The 19,681-nt window shown below is 41.1% G+C and overlaps 1 protein-coding gene across 1 annotated transcript; it reads left to right on the top strand.

The window, feature by feature from the left end:
* The first annotated feature begins 4,437 nt into the window (after window positions 1-4,437).
* Window positions 4,438-16,031, top strand: fgf24 (fibroblast growth factor 24). The gene is made up of 5 exons (XM_026357058.1): window positions 4,438-5,168; window positions 5,343-5,379; window positions 9,437-9,614; window positions 12,653-12,759; window positions 14,286-16,031. Exons 1-5 carry the CDS (start codon window positions 5,137-5,139, stop codon window positions 14,562-14,564), a joined length of 633 nt encoding a protein of 210 aa, XP_026212843.1. The 5' UTR covers window positions 4,438-5,136; the 3' UTR covers window positions 14,565-16,031.
* Window positions 16,032-19,681: the final 3,650 nt, after the last annotated feature.

The raw sequence follows: 19,681 nt of genomic DNA, 5'->3' as shown, positions 1-19,681 counted from the left end.
AATTTTAAAATGTCTAGTGATTTTAAATTAACCTATAAAGGGGAATGCTATTATTGCTTTCTAGTGACTGCAGTTGTTACACAGAATTATGTATGTTCAACAACCATTTTTAAAACTACATGGCTTTTATAAGAAAGTTCCTGATTCTAGTTCCACAAGAGGAAACTAAGGTGATGAGTTAGTGCAACACGGACAACAGTCCGGTTGCACCTGAGGAAGTGCTTTTAAGACAGCACAGTAATCAGATAAACATGAGCCTGACAGCTTTCAGCTTTGAACACTCACTTAGTACATCTCACCCCTAACACAAAGCTAATGACTTAAAATCAAAGTCCTCACCAAATGTGGGTGAGTCCGGGTCACGCGCTTGGTGGGCTTCAGCAACCTTTTGTTTCTAAGGTATCACCTTTTCAAAGCTGTTTTCTAGCCGACTTATAGCTTACGTTGGGCATTTAAGTCAAAATGACATTTATGAACTTCCGTCCACCAAGAGTTGAAGATATGCTTTAATACAGCAGGGTAGCTAGTGTCTTTTAATACCTGTCAATTAATCACACTGTTTTTGTGAATGAGTCAAACTTTCTGGTCAGCTATTTAACGCCACATTACAAACAACCAAACGATTAGTTACGGCCATCCAAGAAAACGGTTTTGGGGATATTCAATTCAGGGAAAAAAAAATTAAAGACCTGACAAAAAAACACTTACATCATTTTACTTTCCAAACTTTCACCACCAGTCCACCCAGCTCTTAAGGCTTATTATGTCATTAAGACACTCATATTGTTCTGCAATAGTCTGAGAACAGACACAAGTTGTGCTGATTGCTTCTGCTTGTCCAAGGGAGTAGACATTTATCTGTCAGACATGGGCCAAAATCTTTGAGCATAAGGGGTCTGTCGGCTGATTGTTATTTAGTTGTAGCGCTGTGACACATTTTGGCAGTTTCTGTGAGCTGAGCAAGGGCCAAAGAAGTCATCCAAGCAAGAATAGTTTAGTGATGTCTTCAAAATGTATGTAGTCACATAAAGTTATTGCGTGTGTTAGTAACTAGCAACAAGAGAGACCCTGCTTTTTATGTTTTGGACAATTCTAGACTCTCTGTTGAACTGTGATGGAGCAAATCATCATTAATGTCAAGCAGGAACACTAATATGTTCTGCACGCACTATGGTGCTCAGAGATGATTTGTTGAAGAGCAACGCTTTAATTTTCACTCTTCACTCCCATGGCCTCTTCCCCTAAGAGCACCAGCACCCAAATCCTCTCTCCTCTTCCCTTCCAGGCAAAACCTAAATGTCCCTTAATGACTCCATGCAAACAATGTGTGACGGGCAACAAATTACTAAAACGTTTCCCCCTTTTTTGCCTCCTCCCTCTTCTTCAGGTTATACTTGAAAGATTTCTGAGGTAGCTAGTTAGCTGCACCCTCCCTCCTCTGGCTCCTCTCTCTGTCACCTGCCACAATGTCAAGGTGTCGCGACCCCATTACGACCTGAACCCCAGATAACCGTTGGACCATCGGTAGCTCACAGAAGTGCATGGTTGCTGGTGTGAAAAGGGATGTGAATGTATGTTTGAAGAGGTGGTGGTGGGGTCAGCATATACTAATGGGGTGAGGCTGATTTCAGCGAGATGAGAGGAAGAGGGCCGTCCCGTTTAGGTCTCACACACTTGTCGGCCTGTGACTAGTATTTAAAAAAATGCTTCTGGGTGGCTTATATGAGTCAGTGGTCACCCCTCGGCATCAATCGCCTCACCTTGGGAACTGAATGGGACACATGCACCCCCCCAACGCACACCACAACTACCCACCCCTCCCTCACAGCTCTGGCACCCCTCCTTTCCTTTAAGTCAATATGTCCGTGTCAGAGATGAAAGTGCAAAGTGGGAGGGACGCAGAGGGGGTCCTGACACTAATGTAGTACATTGGGCTTCACTTACTGATCTGCCAAGTTCTTTTGTCAAGCCTTAAATGCCTGCTAGGGCCCTTTGAACCACAGAGCGTTCGCCCGCCTTCAGATGCCTCCTCCTTTAGCTTCAATGAGATGTCCTCAGTGACATTCCCACAGTCCCGTCGCTGCGGACAGACATGCATAGCTGCACTGATGCGGCAAGGTTCAAATTCAAAGGCTGAAAAGGAGTCTAGTACTATAACATAATTCACCACTCTGCAGCTCTTGACTTGAAAGCTGAGTTTGTTTTCATCCAAATTGAAGTAGAATTAGCAAATTTGGCTGCAGAGAATCATTTCCAGCGCCATTTGAATCTGGGGTTTGAAAGCACTTTCATTGGCTGCCAACGCAGTAAGCCAGGTAAACTAAGACCTTTAACTTGCTTGCTTGTTTTTCTCACTCCCTCACTCTTGTCAGCTAATCTCTGTGGGTAACCTTATCCCAACTCTTGAGTGGTTGCCCCCCCCCCCCTTCCCCCGAAGCCCTCCACCCACACCCCCTGAGCCTCAAAAACTAGTCTGACACAGTTCTACCCATTCATAAAGCTCACTCATTTGGCCTGCCAAGCAGCAGCAGCCTGCACTCGATTGATTCCTGCAGCTTTTTCAAATACATTCAGGAGTCAATTTGTAGGAGCTATAACATAGTTGCAAAAATTAATACTTGCTCACTTGTTGCAGCACTTTGCTATGCAGAATGCAGAATGTTGCTTGAGGTTTGATTTTTACACCACATAAAATGTATTATGCAAATTGTTTATAATGTTATGACAGATAAACATGAATTTAAATATATCTGACATCTGATTGGTTGCTGCAAAAGTTACTGGCAGTCAAGCCGATTGGTATAGTCAACGATTCCCTATACCTTATAATTGATAAATGATAAAAGCCCCCTTGAATAACGGGAGTCTTCCCATCTGCCATAGGCAGAAATCCATTTCTTCCTCCTCCTGACTCACAGGTGGCCACATCCAAGCCTGCTGCTGCTCTCTCTTTTCTCAGTTGTAGATTTACAGTCATGCTCCGAGAAGTTTGTCACAAACATGTGCTTAAGAGGTGATGAGTGACTCCACAATGCTGGCTCTATCACAATCAGTCTGGTAATTGCTGTTTATCACGTTTCCCTCTTTAAATCAGTTGTCAGGTGCTTTTACTTTGGACTTCCAGCGAAACCTTTTCTCAGTAGAGAGCAGCAGCTAACGTAAGCCCTATTTGATCAAATCGCCTCAAAGCCTTGTATTTGTAAAGAAATCATCAAATTATCTTTGTGTGGATAATTACAGTTTGCTCCATTTTGCTGTGATTTCCCTCCCTGAGGCAGACAAGGCCAAATTAGTCATGCTTTAAATGACATTATACATCAGTTGTGTTACAGAGATTATTAAAGTGCACTGTGGTTGACAGGATCAAGCCTTCTTGTTAGGCAGACAGCCATGAATCACTGGGTAAACCCACATGAACCCACTTTATCCACATTTAAACTCAGGATAGATAAAGACTTTGTGATTCAATGTAAGTCTTTGATATAGTCTTAAATTAAAACCACTAATTGTTTTTGACCTGACAATTGAATTCATCTTTGTTTATTTTGATGTATTTTGGCCTGATGTTGATCAGCAGCTGGAGCTCTTAGTGAAACACTTAATTTCCCGCAAACCTCACTACAGGAACCCCTTTGAAATCCTTAACGTGGGAAGTTATGTATATAATCGTTTAGAGTCGTTGTGAGTATGAATGGGACAGGAATGCCGAGGATCCACTTCTAATGGGACGATAAAAGGCGAACGACAAAGGTTTTCTTTTTTTTTTTTTATGGCAGCAGGGATGCGGGCTCACTTTACTACTGGCATCTTTGAAGCGCTTGTAAACACATTCACACCTCTCTTTCATTTAAATGCGGACTCAGTTATAGCACATTATTGAAAAAAAAAATCGAGCTCGACAACAACCTGCATTTGAATAGTGTCTGGAAGAAGAGGGGCCAATCCACAAACCAGCAGCACCTTGAAAAGCACAAACACTGAGGGAGAAGCAGTTGAACTCTAGCTGTTTGACGGGAACAGTGGTATAATAATAAAAAATATATATAACAATAACATTAATAAACACCGACGTCAAACTGAATTGTTCAGAAGTAAATGCATTTGTTATTTTCATATCATCTCTTGCCTCCAAATGAGCTCACACGGTATAAATGAGGTTGTCTTTGCTTATATCTCAGTACCAATTAGATAATTTCTCAAACTTACTTCCATATTAAAAAACAAATCCAATAAAACAAGAAAAAAAGAAAACACTAAACATTCTTGTTCAAATCTCTTGCGCACAGCGCTTTGCTTTGCCCACCGAGAGGAAAAAAGCCCTCTGCAAGCTGATGGTCTTTCCAAGATTACCCTATCAGGTGCAAACCGCTGACATGTTTCCACCCACCAACAACAAAAAAGCCTCACTGTGCCCAAATCTCAAGCCGCAGACGCACAAACACCACTGACAGGCACTACTGCGCCATCATCAGCCCCAAAACCTCTCCAGGGATTCGCTGCTGTCGCTGCGATTTCCACACTAAAACATAACTTTTTAAATGCTTGGATAAGTTTGTTTCCCTAGTTTTAGCGGCTTCTTTTTGGTGGAAGGGCGTGTTATTATCCAGCGCTTTGACTTTTTCCTCCGCAGCACTTGGTAGAATAAAATGACCCATGCAAGGTGTAGAAATCCCCCGCAGGTACGGACGGACTTAAGGAGTTTGTGATCTCTGGAACAGCAGGATTCGGGTTGTGGGAGATCTTGGTTAAAGGCTGTAGGTGCGCAAAGCTCGAAGGATATTTTTGAAACGAGGGTTTTTTTTTTGGAGAGGTCGAATTTTGAGCTCTTTCCACGCTTGGCATCGATTTACGGAGATTTCGGGGAGCGAAGGAGACTGATGTGAGAAAAGCCAACAGTCTTCTGGATAATTCCCCCAACAAGGAAGCACCTAATGTTGCACTCCGTGACTCTGCTGTTGCTCTCTAGTGATCGATCTTTATACTGGGATTCAGTCTCCTACTTACAGCCGCAGTTGTGTGCGTAAAGGACGCGCAGCGGAGCGAAGACGAGAGAGAGGGGGGCGATTTCGCCAACCTTTCCTGGGGCTCTAAATCTGTGGAAGCAGGTGTATTTCAGGTGTATTTCTGCAAGTCAAGATGTCTCTGCTGCCTTCGAGGTTCATATACCTGTAAGTGTTCCACATCTCCGTTTGCTTTTTGCACATAAAATCATGCATTCTTACCAATAGAAGTCGCTAAAAGCTTCATATTTGGGGCTTGCTGTCATTCAGGTAGGCTGCGTTTGTAATTCCCTGTGTGATTCACTCCCCTCCTCCCTTTTCTCTCCTTCTCTCTCCACTTAGGTGTTTACATTTTCTGGTACTCTATTTCCAGCTACAGGTATGTTTACTCCCTCGTTCAGCTCTTTTTGGTTTTGTTTGTGTATGTGCTTGCATGTCACTGTGCAGCTTTTTAATGTGAATAATGCTCATAATGATTTTCGGAGTCTGTTAAACCACGTGTTTCAATTAAATCTATATAAAAACAAATACTAATTAGGCTCCCGAAGAGTAATAACAGCGACGTCCATGATCGTCGAAGGATGTTCCCAAAATAATATCACAAAAATGGAAATAACAAAATACAATATTTTTAATTTAGTGAAGATACAGAAGATCACAGGAATATAAGAGTGACATTTAATGAAAAAGTGACCAAAATCCAATATAACGCGCACTAGAGTTGCCAGAAATAATTTCACAGCAGCATTATTCTGACACCATTTCAGAAATCTGTAATTATTGAAGTGAGATAAAAAATAAATCACTAATAACGAAAGACGCAGTGATAAAAAATATATTAAACAATTCTGAAGTGTGTCAGATCTACTATTATTTCTAATTAACACTATCAGTTTGGCAAAAATGAAAAGCTGTTGGTAGCAGCGGCGGCATTTTACAACAGAATTGTGTAATAATTTTGATCCCCGGGGTTAAAAGTTGCTCTTTGAACAGATGGGCTCGTTTGGCGCTTGTAGCCTCACTTTTTATTAGTTGCGTCTCACTTTGAACAGTAATGATTTGCAGGCATCCACTTACCTAATTGAAAGCGCGCTGTGGTTCAGACAAGACGCAGAGGGCACGCTCCTCCACTCATAAAGCTATCTGATCACTTTATTGGTATGACGTGTTCGATCCTAATCCTGCACGGACTGTTGTCTGAAATTCATTTCTCGGGATAGAATGACTCCAATCGAGTCAAAGCTGCTGTATTGCATTGGAATACATTGAACAGGTGTTCCTAATAATTTGGTCAGATAATGAAATGAAATGAAAAAGTTTTTATCATTATTTTGTCGAACAGCACAGGCTCGTTCAAAGATGGAGAGGTGACATTTAGTGGCTGCACAATTCAAATAGTCCTTTCATTTAGTGGAGCTGGGGTCACTCTGCCCCAGTCAAAATAGTCTGTAGATGTCTGTTTATAAGCACATTTTCTGTTACAGGATTTTTATGAAATCTCCTAGAGACAGACAATCTAAGAAAAAGATGCAGTGTGGATAATGTAATATGTGAATCAATGTGCAGTGATTATTCCAGCCGAGCTGACACAGTGTCGACTGACCACTCCTCAGTTTGTGCAGAATGTGAGCACATGTCCTGTTTTTGGTTATTTTAATATATGACTTTCATGTCGGTTGTGCTTTTAAAAGCACAGATTACAAATGAAAGCATTTATTAAACCAAGCAAACAAAGGAAATGGATGTGGCTGCAGGAACAGCCCTTTATCCTCTTGTCAGGTTGTGCCTTCATGTCATCCTCCCACTCTGCAGCATTAGTATGTACAGCTAACGGCGCTTACATGTCATGCTGTGGTTGGGATTTTATGAGGAAAAACAAAAGAAGTAACCGCAGTTGGAAGTTAACTTTGAATGCACCGCCAACACGAGTCAATGAGCATGTGAGTGTGGCTGACCCTGTCTGCATGTATCAAGCAGATAGAAAGGTGTGCAGTATCTTAGATGAAGTTTGCTTGTTGAAGATGAGCACCAGACTTTTGAAGTTACAGCTACATCTGTTTTCACGCTGTGTCTTTGAGGAAAGGAGACAGACTGATAAAAAAAAAAACTGTTGTCGTGAGCGTTCACCTCAGCCATGTGCTTAGGCTTGTCTTTCCCTCGACGCAAAATGCAACACACCTATCTGTTTGTTTAGAGATGGGGAGATTTGGGATAAATCCCTCAGCAGCCCAGTTAGGCCTTGTTCTGTTGTGTGTTTGCTCGTCAGCTTTTAGGTTCATTTTAAGAGAGAGCTGACAACATGATGATGCTAATGTTTGACTTTTCGAACGGATGCATCGTTTTCTTCACATATTTGTCTACGAGAGAGGAAATGCTCAATTTCACATCAGTATATATTTAGTGGTAAGCTGTCTAACACCTTAGACACACAGTGTTAGTATTTTTTGCAGTGCAGAGGTCACTTGTCAGTCAGACACTTTGATGACGTCTTGTTCCTTGGATGAATCCTGTAGGTGACGCTTTTGTTTGCTCAACTTTGATTTTCAAAATGTAATATCTTCCCTTGGGAGCATCTACATCAAATGTGAACGCCATGTTGGTGTCAAAAGTAAAATAGCTACTCCTTATAACATAGCTTATTGAGCATGCTTTTAATTTTCATAGAAATAGATCATAATTTTATAATTATTAGTTAGTTATTTTATAATAACATTTAATAATTTATATGTGATTATTACTGGAAGCTTTGTGCAGCCGTGGGTCACAGACTAGAGCAGGTTGTCCACTAAGTGCAGGGTCGACAGCTCAGTGCTCCAGTCTGTGTAGAAAATGACAAACCTTTGTGTGCGGTTATCAGTTTTCTGATGTCTAATGCAGGAACCTGAACATCTTTTGTTTAAGTTTAAGTTTAAAAAGGTTGAGCTAGGAATTGTGGAGAGGACTCTGAGCCATGATACTAAACAGAAAATATTATCAGAGCAACACGTACTCTGCTACTTCCAACAGATCAGGCCAACGAAACAACTAATTCCCCAATAAAAAGCAGGTAGGAAAGTCATTCTCATCTCTAAGTTCTCAACGGGCTGTGATGCCTTAAAGTCAATAGTAATGACACACACACTTGTTGCATCACTAGCTTATCCATTTTAATACGTAGACTTTATGTAATTTTCTACACTGTCTGGTGCCAAAAGTAACATTACGGGTGTGTTTCAAAAATGTCAAGATACAGAAGCCATTTTCCAGTTCAGGGGCTGGATTCTCCAAGGTCCACATTTCTGGATGAAATACGTCATAATAAGTCCCTCCTACTTCAGAGACTGAGAAGTGCTGCCTAATGCGGCATCTCACAATCTACTTGACATTTAAAGGTTCATAAAAATCTCTCAGACACAACTTGCATGACACCTGGTTCAGAGGAGCCATCTTGGTAGCCTCAGCTGGATTTACCTTCAGATTTGCAGTAGTTGTTTTTTTTTTTTTTCTTTCCACGTTTAAGGATTTGTTCTTCTGTGGTCACAATTTCCCATCATGTTTGCTATATGTCATTAATTTACTGAAGTTAGAAAAACAAGGACTCGGGGTATGTAATGTGTATATAATTAGCCACCTGAGAACAGCCACATAAAAGGCCATTACTGTGCAATTACCACACCATACAGCTGGGGAAATGGGATGTTGGCGTGAACTAAGATTCCAGAGTTTCTGAAAGTATACGTTTCCTCCGAGTCTTCCCCGTGATGTTCACGATTTCCTGTTTTTATGTCAGGTCTTAGGTGACTTGTAAACATCATGGATCGTGAATCCCAAGAGGCAGATTTGTTCAATTTGATTAAAAATTCCTTCTACGAGAGTGTTTTTGTGGTTCAAGGTGCCTCTTGCCATCTAAGTCTTCCGACTGCTGCCTTTCCTAATTTATGGACCCTACTTTGCCTGCAGGCAGATATTTGTTTGATGATAGTGCAACAGGTCTGGATGCTTCAGGTGTATAATTGCTAGTGGCTTGCTTGCTTGTGGAAATGAAGTACAGGTTTCTCAATATCGCCAGAGGCACATAGTACACTGCTGTCTCAACACAAAGCAACAAAGGCTGCACTATTGACTTTGCACTTGTTCTGTGGGATTTTTATTCAAACACCGACTTCATTAACACGTCTTGTAGGATAGTTAGCAGCTTGTAAATGCAATGCATATAAAATGTGCTGCATGCGAGTGAAGAAAGAAACATTAAAATGTTACCATTTCCAGGCTCTAGTGTCAGTTTTTAGCCCCTAAAGCGCATTTTTTGACACCGGGCCCATAAAAGCAACAGCACAGATTACTATCAACACCTGTATTTTGACAATCTATCACTGTCTTTCTCTCCTTCTTTCTGTTTCTCCATTTGTGTGTGTCTCTCTCTCTTGTGTTTCCTACTGTCTCACACCTCCATGCAGGAATCCCAGCAGAGCTCTGCTGATTTCAGGTTTTACATTGAAAACCATACAAGGAACCCAGACGACCTGAGTCGGAAGCAGGTCCGGATCTACCAGCTGTACAGCAGAACCACAGGGAAGCACGTCCAAATTCTGGGGAAGAAAATCAACGCCAATGGAGATGATGGGGGCAAGTATGGTATGGGAGAACTCCTGTGCATCTCACCTGACACTTTAGCTAGTCTGTGAAGTCGCCACAACCTACCAGATGAGCTTTGGTGCTTCTTGAGGTTGATTCTCACTCCTCATGTTCACAGTTTGGAAGTGGGTTTTCAATGCTCTTTATTTGGCTCGGGCACGAGTGGATCATGACCTTTGGAAGCCACCAACTACTGGTTGGAGTGGATGAAAACATGTTGAAATTGCTGACACCCTGCAGTGGGTGTTTATCGCAGCATTTGGGTATCCAGAGCAAGTTTATTTAAATCTGCATAGATTTATTGGGCAGTAGTGTAATGTTTTGCTCGAGTGCCTTACAGTGCTCCCTGGTTTGCATTTTTCCAAAATATTCTGTTCTGCTGATTTTGAAGTTTTTGGTTATGAGTTTCGAGGGCCATGCAATCATGTGGCATTACTGGACTTTAGTGCCTCCTAAGACTAAAAGCACAAAAATATAGATGTCCATGCTGGAAAGGTTAAGAGAAAAACCTGAAACTAACCACTGTGCAGTGATGCTGCTCTAGCTGAACAGGGTAAAATGACTTCATGCTGATTTTAAAATGTTAGGCATTAAGTTTAAAAGGTGACAAAAGCAAATATTTACTGTAAAGCTTCTGTCAACTTTTAATATACCATTAACTGTCTGTGTGCATTTGTTCACCACATAATAAATATGGTAGATGATTAAATTGGTCACCGAAGCACTCTTTGATGCAGCGGCACAAACATGAGGCAAAAGCACTTGTGTGTGTGTGTGTGTGTGTGTGTTTTGCTTTCCTGCAGATATTTTGCTCATAACAGCTGACTCACGGCTCTAAAATTGCTGGTCTTGAATGCCTCTGAGTGAGTGTGTTCAGTCACAGATGCGCCGAGGCGAAGTTTCCTCACTGCTTGTTAGAGCTTGAGTGGAAGCAGATCCAATTTTTCCCATGAGGCCTTGCCAATTCTGCCCTCCGCCCGTCTCCTCCTCCTCCTCCTCCCCATCCAGCTGCAGTACCTGGCACCTGTGAACTCCTTTGCACTCACTAATAATGCTCAGGAAGGTACTCTCCTTGGTCTAATCCTCTCTCAGTCACTGTAGCCTCGTAACACAGGGCCACAAGAAATAAATCACTTCAAGTCCGTATCTGTGCAGCTAAAGTAGGCTGCATACTAATTCTTCCTAGGTATTAGCGTAACATATTCATTATTTTAAGAGACTAGAACAAGCCTTCTCCAGAACAATCCTTCATAACTCATGCCTGTTGGCCACTCAGAGCACATGGTTTGTCATAGCAAAGGCTTTTAAACTGATAAAAGCATTAAAACAATGTCTTTGACTGTTGACCCCACACTGGGGTCAATGAATGTCTGTGGTCCCCAATTGCTCATATTGCACAAGAAAAACATGGCTCATAGCTCACAGTAAGGCTCAAGAGAAGATTTAAGTGGTACAATAAGCATTCAGTCAAATATTCTATGATCTGAGGTTGGTCACATTATTTTATCATCACCACAGGGAAGCGTCTAAGCACTCATAAGACTCCAGGAGATAACTGTGCATACATTTACTGAATTTAAGGTTGTGGATTAAATCAATAAAGTGTTTACACTCAAAATACAGTAAAGTAAATTCCACGTGTTATCAGTATTGATGTCAGCGTGATTTGCCTCGGTGTGCGTATTTCACTGAAGCTGTGACTCAAGCATTTAATTAAGTTTGCCGGAGCTTGCAGCTGTGAGACACTTCACTTTTTTAAAGATCACACCATCAAGGTTACATCAGTAGAATAAAGACAATGTTTTGATGGGGCCACATACAAAGGAGAACTTACTGTAAGGAGGGAAATATTGTTTTATCAGCTCTGGGTCGAGGCTTCATACCTGAGGTTGAATTTTTGGGTCTACATGAAAACCGGCTCACAGGGAGAAGGCCAAAGTGTTGTCAAAGGACTCCTGATTTGACTTGGAGAGGAGAAGTATCTTTTAAAACATCATTCACTTCATGTGAAAAGCAGTCTTGTTGGATTTGTTTCCCTCTCGAGGACTCGAGTCTGATCTTCCCAAACTTAAAACCAACTCAGGAACTGTGTTTTTTTAGCTCATGAAAACAGAAATCTCTCGAAACAAGAGAAGAAATAACTTGTACCTTACCCCCAATTTCACCTTTAAGACAGGTTTCCTACTTCCCACTTTCCTCCCAAGGTTGGATTTTAGGGTGGGGAGAGGAGGAGAATTACTTTTGCCCCCGAGCCCATCCCGCCCCCTTCGCCTATTCTTCCTCTGCTCCCTTGAGCGCTACTGAATGGCCCTGTGTGTTAAACAAGTGGATCATCTTAACTTTTTGATTGAGTGAGCACAGACTAAAGGGAACTTGAAACCTAATCCTGAGGGGCACATAACCGTTCCACAAATGTTTGGCAGATCTCTATGCTGGTAGAGGGGCGAACAGAGACAAAGGTGACCTCGCAGGGGTTAACATTTGGCATGGGAGGGGAGGGAGAAGGGGGTGAGGGGTCGAAAAATAAAAGAGCTGGGATGCATCTTTAGAGTGGATTACTGCTGTGTCAGGATGAAGTGACGGGGGGCATTGTTGTTTTTGTGCATATACTGTATGGATTTACACAAAGGACATTTAAGTGACCTTTTAAAAAGGCTCAAATTATTTGCTCTGGAAACCCATAATTCAACAGTTTTTGTTAAAAGACACCGTAGTTATACAACATTCTGAGATGTCTATGTTGTGGGGACACATCTGATGACAAATGAGAATTTATTCATGAAGCATCAACTTAATAATCATAATAACACTTTCATTAATGCACATTTTCAGCTAAATATCTACGTTTTCTCTAAGTGCTTTAGAAAGATTTCTCACCCTTTGGTTGTTAATACTTCACTTTGCTGGGTTCCTCTACAGGACTGATGTCAACTAAACCTTGTGTAAATGTATGGGAATCCTTAAACTCTATTTATGTGAGTGATAGTATTTGCAGTATGCGTGTCCTTAACAGAGTCTGCTCTTCCTTTCTCTTCCAGCTCTTCTTGTTGTTGAGACAGAGACCTTCGGGAGCCACGTTCGAATAAAAGGAAAAGAGAGCGAACATTACATTTGCATGAATAAGAAGGGCAAAGTAGTCGGAAGGGTGAGTACTTTTTGTTTTCTCATATTGGGAATATCATAAAAAGTAACTGATCCTCTGATAAAAACTGGATATTTTTAAAATAAATATTTAATTGAATATCAAAATGATTATTTTAAACTGAGCTCTTAATCCAGGTTGAATTGAACACAACCACAGATCTGCTTTCTCCTGCTGTTTTTGTACACCCTAACAAAACCCCTTTGATAACTCACAGCCATTCTTCCATTACGTAATCAGCCTACTCCTTTGACACTCGATCAGTCAATTACAGACTGCAATCACCACAATGCATTGAGAGACTAATGGTCACTTAGGAGGAATGCCATTGCAATTATATCACTTAGTCACACCAGGTGGCCACAAGCGCGAGATGATTGCATGTGACTCTGTGGACGAGTGCTTTGATATGGAAAAGAAGTTAATATTTGAAAATGTATACTGTGGAGTCCCACGTGTGATTCTGTTGCATTAATAACTCATGCTGTCAGCATCAATGGGGCTGCAGTAATTCACACACGTTTTCCCTCTCTCATCGTGGTCATCTGTTAGAAACGTACATTTTGCATATGTTGCAGGGGCCTGGTTAGAAATATTTTTTTCATTTCCCACCTTATACCAATGTAGCATTATTTTTTAAAAATGGCAGCAAAATGATTGATTTATTGATATTGAAAGTTTCCCTGTGTCTCTCTCTCATTGAGCTGTTTCCTCGTGTTCTACATTTCCATGACATCCATGGTTTTCCATTGCACAACATGAATATATAACATGTATGGGTTTTCCATTAGCACTTAAAGCTCGGGGTGTCTGTGGCTCAGTCAGGAGAGTGCGTTATCCACAAACCTCCTTGTCACATGTTAAAGTGTCCTTTGACACATGTTGAACCCTCTGACCTGCATGTGCAGCTGTCAAACAACAATGTTGCTGTGGGATCCGTTTTAAAATCCACCATCGATCAAAAACAAACATTTGCTGTTAATAACGTTATTCTATTTGCCCATTGGTTACAAAGCTATGCAGTAGGAGAGGGTTGTTAACAATAGAAGCAGGCAACTAGTGGCTACTGTAAGAAGTCCATCGTTCTTACCCAGACGAGTTCGGCACTCTGTAGAAAGCACAATGTATTGTTTTTGTATTGACGCAGACAGATTTGTTACGTGTGGAATGAGCCGGGGTGGTTCTTTCCACAGTCGTTATGCTAAAACATATTTAGCCTGAAGATATGGGACTCATGTAGAACTTATCTAATGAGTGTATTGCTCAAAATGCCAAACTGTAAAGCACACAAAATACAGTTTTTCAAAGACTAAATATATCTGTTAGTGAACCTTTTTAGTTTTATGACTTGTGAAAATGAAAAATATTTACCTCATAATTACAGTGAAGCAAAATGATGTTTTCAATAAGTAACCAGCAAATCATTGTGAGTCAGACGACACAGCTGTAATGGAAAAAAGCCAGAATCTGAGAGGCCATGCTGCAATGGTCATAATAATAAAAATACTTCTTTTCTTTTCGTTTTTCAGCCTGATGGAAGGAAGCAGGAGTGTGTTTTTATCGAGGAATTCCTAGAGAACAACTACACAGCTCTCGTGTCAGCCAAGTACAAAGGATGGTACCTTGGTTTCAACCGGACAGGGCAGCCCAAGAAAGGCTCGCGGACCACACAGAGGCAACAGGAAGTCCACTTCATGAAGCGGCAGCCAATGGGCAGGGTAGACCCACTGGAGGAGTTTCGGTTCACTACAGTGACTAAGCGGACACGAAGGGCTCGGCGATTAAAACCCAACCCCAAGAAGAACTGATGGGACACATTGGACAGCACTAATTTTCCTTGTGGAAAATAAAAACTTTAAAATCTCAAGCTTCTTGTCTTAAAAGAATCACCTGACAGACTTCACTTCTGTAAAAGACAGACGTACAAAAAGAACAAAAAAAGTCAAAGATGTTCTATTTTTGTATTTCAGGATGACTGAATATTTCCCAACTCTCGGATTCTTCTGGGTTGATGTCATTGTGCTTCCGTGTCTGTCATGTTATTTATACTGGATAAACTAAAGGACCTCTGAGAGAATTCCTGTCGCTGTCGTTCTCAGCTACGTTTGAGCTTCAAGCTGATGGCGGACTGTCTTTTTGGCAATGGGGGCCGAAGCAGGACCTGCCACGATGTTATAAAAATCAGCCAACTAGAGATTTATTGGAATACCTGTTGGTTTTTGTTTGTGTTGCCCCAGACAACGCGGATCCCATACTTTCCACTGGAATCAGACACCATGGAGATGAAACGGGGAGAGGTGGCAGTTGCAGGTGACACTGTGCTGCCAAGATCACTGTGTAGCTTTGAGTGCAATATTTTACAGGTCTCTCTCTTTCTCTTCTTCTTTTTTTTTTCCATACGTCTCTCAACCTCAGCTTCACTTGTGGCTCCTGGAATGCGCTGAACCCTCTGAGTGCCGTGTGTGATTCCCTTGACGTTTCCATGCAGCATGTGATTCAGCTAAAACACAACATGCTTTGACTAGTCGGGCACCAGCCGCGGCTTTAGTCTTGTTTAAACACACAGAAAAACAATACAAACTAAAAAATAACAGCTGATGTGATTCATAATTCCACAGAGTCTTCCAGCTTCATCACACTCGGGAGACGGATGTTAATCCTTTCGTCTCTCCTCAGACTCGCTTTCTAACACCTCTTCATCACAGTGTTACAGTTGCTCCAGAACAGCCTTGATTCTTTAGGTGTGAGCAAGCTAATATTTTGGGGATGAAGACTTCCTCTACCTCCTTGTTCTTTTTCGTTTATCTTTACTTATGACTGTGTGCAGTTAATCTCAAGAACCTTTCAGTTGATGCTGAGCTTGAACTGGGCCCTGTGGTTGTTTGTGAGATCAGTGGTTCACAGACAGGAACACTGTATCTCCTTCGGCCCTGGTCGCTTCATAAATCTACATGACAACTAAGACTTCTCCTCAGAAACCCAGACGACCAGCTTGACCTGGATTCAGGGAACACTTTCAACGAAATGTGGGAGAGTTTGTGTCTGAATCCTTAAGAAAAAACTCTTTTCTCCTGACGTTCCTTCTCTCACTGACAACAAACTCCAGCCTCTTTTCTCCATTAGTATGTATTCACCTGTCTGACAGCAGGTTTTTGTATGAGTTGCTACTAACAACATGACACATTTATGATTTTTTTTAAAAAATGTAAGCAAAATAATTTTATGACTATTATTAAGATATTTATTGCCTCCCTTTGTAAATAAAATGTGATGAGTTTTATTTGGCCTCTGTTAATAAAATGAGGAATATATTTTAAAAAATTGCAATTTTATGTCTTTATTGCTCTGTGGGGAAAGTTAAAGTGCCTCCATGTACTGGTGAGGACTGGAATTTGATGATGTGAATGTTGAATATGATACTGCCTAAAAGAGAAATGCTGCAGGTAGCGATTAGTTGGACATAGAGTACATTCCCTTCTCTGCATACTGCCAAGGTATGTATTTTTATATACAAACCCAAAGCGTGAGGACTGCTTTTAAGGTCAGTCGCTTTTAAATTGACAAAAGCATATTGCAACATCTCTGAAGGCTTTTATATCGTCGTGAAGAGCGGGGAGACTTCACAGTTGGTGCTATTTTAAAGAGAATGGCATAATTCTAAGCATTTCCTGCATTTGTAGTTTCAGAAACTTGACTTCATACATAAAACTGGTTTTATTGTCCAATCACAGCTGTGTGGGTAGCATCGAACACAAGAAATTAAATCCTGTTACTGGTTGAGAGCGAAGGACATCATCAGAGATGTGTTTTTACTAACCTTTGAGCACTTAAAACACAACATACTTTGATGTAAATGATCTATTCTGCAGACCAGTAAACATACTATATTTTAAAAGCGCTACAGGAATGTTGAGTAGCATGTCTTATAATGCTGTGTGCTGGAATGATGTTTACAGTAACCGTCAGACTGAAAGATGGCGGCTTTGAGAGAGAAAAAAATAGTTTTGTTTAAATTCCTACCGATGCTATCAGGCCCCCCCTCCCCATCTTTACTCCACTCTGGTTGTTACCTCCAACAGATCCAGAAGTCCCCCTTTCTGTCAAAGGCTTTTGGGCGTCTGGCCTGCTTTTAAAGGTGGAAACATAGTGCTTGATGCGTGACCCAGTGATTCACTATTAACATAATGGATCGGTGCTTGTCTGGTGGAGGGGGGAGCAACAAGAAAAGGCTCATCTTGCCTTCATCTCTTTCAACTGCTTATTATCTCCTCTGTTTAAGAATGATGACACAACAAAAATAGTCGGATTTTGTTTCACTGTCTACAGATATTTGTTCTTAAGGACTACAATCAATGCAACTTTTGAAACTTTCCAATTTCTATTTATGAGAGCAAGAAGCTTTTCTTTCTTTCCCATCCACATACTTCAAACTTGACCAAGCACAGCCGAACTGCGTCTGGCTATATTGACATTTAAACAAGCGCCGATGGTTTCCAGCGTGTTGGCCGATTCGCAATAAGGAGACGACATTTTTGCATAAGCCTCCCGCCAGGCTTTTCTCAGACTCAGCCTTTGATCATTGGAGGCTAGATGGTCTTGGAACTGGACCAATAACTTCAAAATGAAACATAGAATTCCCTTTTGCAAAATCCAACCCCTTTTCAAAGGAGGTGGAATCTTTAAATGTCCCACTTACCAAGTAGTTTATATTCTATTATTAGAAAATCTCAGCTCACTGAAACTGTGCACAATGGATACAGTATGACCAGAGAGCAGTGTCAATGCAGAGCAACACTTTGTGGTTCTGTATAAGTTACACAGATTCTAGTGGAACAACCAAAAGTGGTTCTTTGGCCTTGAGATCAGCAACCACACACTTAACAATTAGCGGTGTCAACAGAAATTTGTTTAGTTTGAGACATGAAACACGTTTTGTTTCTCTGAATATTACTGAAATTGTCCCTCAAGGTCAGTGAAAAACAAATGGCCAACGCCAAACAAAACAGAGTTCACGCTACGTTATACCTCGTGTCAATAACTGTAGCTTCACGACTTGTCATTTACTGTCAAAACAGGACTGCTGCTACCGCCCATCCAACTCATGCTAAACACTAAACCACAGTCGACTGGTCGCCCTTCATGACTCTGGATCCAAAGGGAAAACACTCTGATTCTACAAAGTATTTTTGAACACACGGCTGAGTTGTGTTTTTACAGGATTACAAATGTGCTTACTGTACATGCAGTTTCTGGAAAGCCAGACCTCTTCTGTGTTCGTCTTATAACAACATGCGGCCAGCGTGTTGTGAATGAGGGTCAGAACTAAAGCTCAGTCTTATTTTGTATGTTTCTAACTCTAGCTAAAAATCATTTGCACCCAGTAGTTAATCCATAAACTAAGTTTATATCCAAATGATAAAATGTATTCACACCTACAAAACGTTTGACTTGCAGTAAATGAGCATTTGTCTGTTTTTACCTATTCAAATGACAGCAATGGAAAACATGATTCGGGGTTAGTTATGGGAACCAATCGGTCAGAGTAATGGCAGCTTCTGATCTTGAATGTTTTGGTGACTCTTACGTACTAATGGAGTCACAATTGTACCTTTAATTTTACACATGGAGGGTGGAGGTGAGTTTATTTGTCCTAAAAATTACTCCACAGCCTTTTGTGGTTCTCAGAGAAGCAATTTTAGTTCGGTCTTATGATTTCAAAAACTATTTTGCATTACAAACTGGCCAAACATTTAAAAGACATCTCATACTCATACCACGGAGTAAGGGTCAGGACATTTAGCTTCTACTTCTTTAACTTTGGCTGTTCTTTTAGAAATTCCTCAGCTTTATGGAAGAAAAATATAAAATCCAGGTGTAACATTATTTTTGGTTTGTTTTCACCAGAAATTCTCAATGCACTAATGATATTTCAGTTGAAGCTGATGATTTATCATAAATACACACCTGCTGAACTAGTCAGTTTAGTGGTTTTAGAGGAGGTAGAAGTAAGATGAAAACTCACAGAGTCACAGAGAAAGAAATCTTTAGCATTTGTAAACAAGGTTTTAGTCTTCTTACCTGTCTATTATCTAGATTCTTTATCCTGTTATTTTAAAGGTTGTGAGTTTATCCTTAGGGTTGACGTATGGAGACATCCACTCACTGGCCCCTTTATTAGGTACACCTGTACATCTAATGCAATGAAATACAGTAGTTCTGTTACAGATTCTACTTTTACAAGTATACAACTGTTTTTTGTTGTTGTAACTGTTACAAAGGAAAGAAATTCTGACCTTGTAAAAGTGGAATTCATAGCACAGCTGCTGTTTTGGGTTGCACAAGTTACTACTTAATGAAGTTGTCATTGAGTGTACCACCATTCACAGCTACACATGACGAACCACTAATTAACCTAACTGCATGTCATTGTACTGCAGGAGAGAACAGGAGGCACTGTAAGCATGGGAAGAACATGCGATCCATGGTGCTGGACAGCCTGGATTCAAACCAGGGCTGGTTTCTAGCTGCGAGGAGGCAGTGGGAAGAAAAAGGACCCACAGGGATGAACCAATGAAACCACATGTAGACATAACAACATAAAATGTTTTATACTCTCTCACACATGTACGCAAACAGCAGACACACACCGCAGCCAGACCTTGTCCCTGCATCGACTGATGCCAGGTGACGCAGCTCATTAACTTCTCCTTTCTCCTATTCTTTTCGCTCCTCATTGTCTTGAGATATGAGATGAGCCTTTGTTGAGAGTTTTGCCCCCTTTTCTCTCAGCCAGGCAGGGCCCATAATTAGTGCTTTGCGCTGGGCGTAGTTTCTCACAGGGCTATGACAGAATTAATCAGCACTTTCCCACCATTGGGCAGAAGCTGCTTGATTCTATCAAGGCCAGATTTTTAGGTAGTGACGC

The sequence above is a fragment of the Anabas testudineus genome, chromosome 10, assembly GCF_900324465.2.
Source record: "Anabas testudineus chromosome 10, fAnaTes1.2, whole genome shotgun sequence".
In the NCBI taxonomy this organism is placed as follows: domain Eukaryota; kingdom Metazoa; phylum Chordata; class Actinopteri; order Anabantiformes; family Anabantidae; genus Anabas; species Anabas testudineus.
This window is presented reverse-complemented; position numbering and strand designations above follow the sequence as displayed.